This window comes from Mus caroli, unplaced genomic scaffold, assembly GCF_978045245.1.
Source record: "Mus caroli unplaced genomic scaffold, Mus_caroli_1 scaffold_2, whole genome shotgun sequence".
NCBI lineage: Eukaryota > Metazoa > Chordata > Mammalia > Rodentia > Muridae > Mus > Mus caroli.
The window spans coordinates 144,588,727-144,593,617 of NW_028227257.1; the positions used below are offsets into that span (position 1 = coordinate 144,588,727).

The following is a 4,891-nucleotide window of genomic DNA, read 5'->3' on the forward strand; positions in this document are numbered from 1 at the left end:
TCCATGCCCATGCTCCCAACTAATTCTCTCTCAAACTGATGGTCTCCTTTTACTTGGCTATTATGAGAGAGAGAGAGAGAGAGAGAGAGAGAGAGAGAGAGAGATTCAAATACTCGATATTTATTGAAAAAATATTCAAATGTTGAGTCCATTTGTGCTGCTTGTGTGTGTGTGACTTCAACACTGAACACTTTGTATAGGACAATAAGTCATGGGGTTGATCTAGATCTAACCTAAAGGCATTTTTACTATAATGTACCTTTCATACCACCAGTAATTGCTATGCATTTGATACCATAACAATGACCACTAGGAGATATGTACATTCTAGGTATACTATGGAGATAAGTACCTCACTTTTTCACCTTGCTTGTGACAGATCTTGTTATAACTGTGCATTCCATGATGGCTGACTCACAAGTTTCTGGAGATTCTTCTGTCTCTCCATCACATTTCCCATAAGTAACCTGGGATCACAGATACCTGCACTACTGTTGCATCTGACTTTTGTGTGCATTCTGGGGTTATGAACTTGGGTTGTTGGGCTTGCACATCAAGTATGCTTACCCAATGAGTCATCTATCTCCCCTGCCCAAGAAGAAATTCATATATATATATATATTTCATATATGATTTATATATATAGGCAATTTATTTTAAGACATTTAATTAAATAATTTCCTATTTTTATTGAGTAATTTTCTTTTTTTTCTTTTTTATTAGATATTTTTCTTTATTTATGTTTCAAACACTATCCCCTTTCCTAGTTTCCCCTCTGAAAATCCCCTATCCTCTCCCTCCTCCCCCTGCTCACAAATCCACCCATTCCTGCTTCCTGGCCCTGGCATTCCCCTATACTTGGTCCTTCGCAGGACCAAGGGCCTCTCCCAAGAAGAAATTCTTCAATAGGAAAACAAGTTATTAGATGACATATAAATTGAAGCATAATGAGAAACAAAATGGAATAATGCACAAAAGTAGATATGAGATTTGGGAACATACTCAAAAGTTGAAATGCATATAGTTTAGGGATTGAGAACAAAAGAAATGTCAATTAGAACAGAGTAATATTTAATGAAATAACAGTGGCAAATTTTCCAAGTCTCATGAAAGGAATACCCCATATGAAAGACTCTAAGAATCCATTAGGATGAATATACAGAAAACTGAACCTCGTCATACCCCAAACTACTGAAAAACAAGAAAAAAGAATGATTTGATAAACAACATGGGTTACTTTCAAACGTGTGTTCTTGGTAGCTGAGATCTCAGAATCAATGAAAGAATTTTAAGCATAATAGAATTATATTCTTTTTACTTTTTAATTTTAACTGTTTGTTTTGCCTGTGTGTGTGTTTATGAACAATGTGCATCCTTGGTTCTGTAAATCCCAAACACTGCATTGGATTCCCTGTAACTGGAGTTACATGCAGTTGTAAGCCACTATGTGGGTGATGGGAATCAAACCTAGGTTCTCTGGAAGAGCAGCCCTTGCTTTTAATTACTGAACCATTCTTCCAGCTCCTGGGATATATTTTCAAGAAAATAATATACATGAATTAAAAAGTGTAAACACTAAAACCATCCAAAATATCCCCAATTAGGATTATGGCCATTTTCTTTAGAAGTTCTGAATATTGGGTAATTATGTTATACATATTATGGCTCAATTTAAAATTTTTCACAGAAACCAAAAATCACTATTGTTGTACAAAAAAAATCACAAAAAGTTAATCAAAAATAACATGATATTAACAAGTTAGTAAGAAAGCTGAGCTCAGTGACACACACCTTTCATTCGAACACTCAGGAGGCTGAGACAGGTGAATTTCTGTGAGTCAAGGCCAGCCTGTTCTACATACTGAGTTCCAGGACAACCAGGTCTACATTGTGAGACCCTGTCTCAAACAAGCAAACTAATAAAACCACAAAATCACGTTAATATGGAAAATAAAATAAATAAAACACATAATCAAAATACAAAGAAATGTTTGTAATAAATATCTCAAACAGAAAACAGCAGTGAGGAAAATATAAATCCACATGTACCACAGTTACATTAAATATTAATAATTGAATTTTTAGAAATACAATTTTCAAAGTACATAAAAAGAGAAAATATTGACTTTACATTATTATAAAATGGATAAATCAAATATGTAAGGATGTTGAAAAGTGAAATTATTGAAAATACATGTATTTGCTGATATATAAAAAAGATAGCATTCTTATGCTACTATGAGCAGTAGAGAGATAACAAGGCAGAGGCTGTCTGCAAAGATTAAATGAACTCTCATCCAGTTATAAGTGCTATTATTTGTGCTGCCTGAATAATACATGTTTGTAGAACTGGTTAATTTCCATACTGTAATCTCTCCCATGATGTCTGATTTCAAGCAAATAATGTGATATTATAACTGTCCATTTGGGAATAAATGTATACAAAGAGCATAAAATCAGTAAAAGCCTGCTTCAGCACACCATAATGTGATTCAGTCCACCAGGCATAGATCATAATGTTGAATTGTGTAGGATGATAAGCAAGCAAAGATTAATGACAGAGATCACACAACTCAAGAATTAACCTTGAACCAGTTGACATAATAACACTGTACAGGACTTAAGATGGAGTCTATCATTAGTGAGTCCCTGAGGTCAACCCCAGAACCACATCAAACAACCAAATAAAAACATAATCCTGCACATAACAATATAATATATGTTACTCTATTATATTAAACACAGAGAATTATCAACTATACAATAATTTTAGTAAATGCCCAGCTAAGTGTTCATAATAAGTGGGATGAATGTCTCTCAGTTAAAGCAGTTGATCTTAGTGACAACAATTTCTAGAGCCTGTTTTATATCACTGTTCCTCAGGCTGTAGATGAAAGGGTTCAGCAAGGGTGTGACTACTGTATAAATTACAGAAGCTACTATGTCTTTGTCACTGGAGTTATGGAATGAAGAAAAAAAGTATTCACCTGCAAGTGTCCCATAGTACAAAGACACCACAAGGAGATGGGAGCCACAGGTAGAAAAGGTTTTAATGAATCTCTTTGTGGAGGGGGCCTTCAAGGCAGTTCTTCCTATGAGAATATAAGAGCCCATGATGCTACTCAGAGGCAGGATGAAAAGTAATCCTCCCTCAGTGAAGATGACTAGCTTATTGAGGGAGATGTCTGAGCAACTCAGCTTCAGGAGGGCAGTGAGGTCACAGTAGAAATTGGGGACAGTATTACTGGCACAGAAGGACAGTTGGATCAAAAGGAGGGTGTGCAGCAGGGCGTGGACACAGCCGAAGAACCAGGACCCAGCGACTAGGCAGACACAGAGCTCCTCCCTCATGACAGTGATATAGTGCAGAGGATGACAGATGGCCACATACCTGTCATAGGCCATCGCTGCAAGAAGAAAATTGTCCAGGCAAACAAACAGAATAAAAAAATACATCTGAGAGATGCATCCCTTGTAAGAGATGGAATGTTGCTGAGCCTGAATATTCATCAGCATTTTGGGAACTGTAATGGATGAAAGAGAGATGTCAGAGAAGGCCAAGTGGCTGAGGAAGAAGTACATGGGGGTGTGGAGGTGAGGGTCCAGTCTGATGAGCAAGATGATGAGCAGGTTCCCCAGCACCGTGGTCAGGTACATGGCCAGGAACATGGTGAAGAAGACATTCTGATGCTCTGGTCTAATGGGGAGCCCCAGGAGGAGGAACTCGAACACAGTGCTCTGATTCTCCCTCCTCATGCTGGGAGTTAGAAAAACAATGAAACACCAGTGACCATGGGCATCACATTATTGCAACCATCTTTTCTATATGAGTCTTCTTTGCTTTAGATGCAAGTAATTAGTCTGTGTATAAGGCTGGAGAATTTTTCACAATTTGGCTTCTGTTTATGTTCTACTTAAAAGTAGTTTCTTTTGGCAGTACCCAATTGACTTGAATGGCACTTTCTTATTTACAATAATAAAAATCTTGGCATTCATATGCTACACAACATATGGTATGTGTAGCTCATTTTAAATTTATATTTTGGAGGGATTTTTGCTTGTTTTGAAACAGAAATTTATTCCCGTGGTTCTAAATGTTTGTTGGCAAATATTGTACCTTACTGATGCATTCCATAAAGATATTTTTATTTAAGTATGTCATGTGCTGTGTTCACCTTCATACTAGTGCACATCCCACCAATTCATCCCTCCTCCATTCTTCTTAACATCAACAATGCTTCTCTTGATTTTTTTAGTTCATGAACAATAGATAAACGTCTCCTATTCTAACTCCAATGATACATCACACCTTTAGATTAAAGAATTGTATTTCCATAGAAACTAAGGTTACCAGCACTGCACCTCACCCATATTTACTTAGAAAGAACCTTAACCCCATCAAAAACTCCTATGGAAGCACATGAACAATAGCAGTGAACAAACAACCAAGTCTCTGTATAGGAGACTGATTCTTCATATCAGGACAGTCTCAGTACTTTACTCTGAAATGGGAAATGAACAGTAAAAACATGGGTTGTTTGTTTGTTTGTTTGTTTGTTTGTTTGTTTGTTTGTTTGTTTTTCCAAGCTACTAAGAATTATTTATTTACTTTCTTTTCTACAAGACAACCTAGCTCCTTTGGGAAAAATAAGAAGAGAGTACTGCAAAACATCATGTGTGCAATTTTAATATTTACATATAGAGCATTAAATGGTGATTATCAATTATTTTTAATAATGTAAAACACTTTAAGTCAAAGTAGAATTGTTAAAGTCTTAACTGTTCTGAGTCCTTCCAAATTACCAGTCACCATAAGGCTGCAGGTCTAGTTTCCAAGGCAACATTAAATTAGCATTAAATACTGATCTCAGTGTTTTACACATGTTTTCCA

At 36.1% G+C, this 4,891-nt stretch overlaps 1 protein-coding gene across 1 annotated transcript; it reads right to left on the reverse strand.

The window, feature by feature from the left end:
• Positions 1–2,817: 2,817 nt before the first annotated feature.
• LOC110290332 (olfactory receptor 1J4-like) lies at positions 2,818–3,756 on the reverse strand. The gene has a single exon (XM_021156856.1). It carries the CDS (start codon positions 3,754–3,756, stop codon positions 2,818–2,820), a length of 939 nt encoding a protein of 312 aa, XP_021012515.1.
• Positions 3,757–4,891: the final 1,135 nt, after the last annotated feature.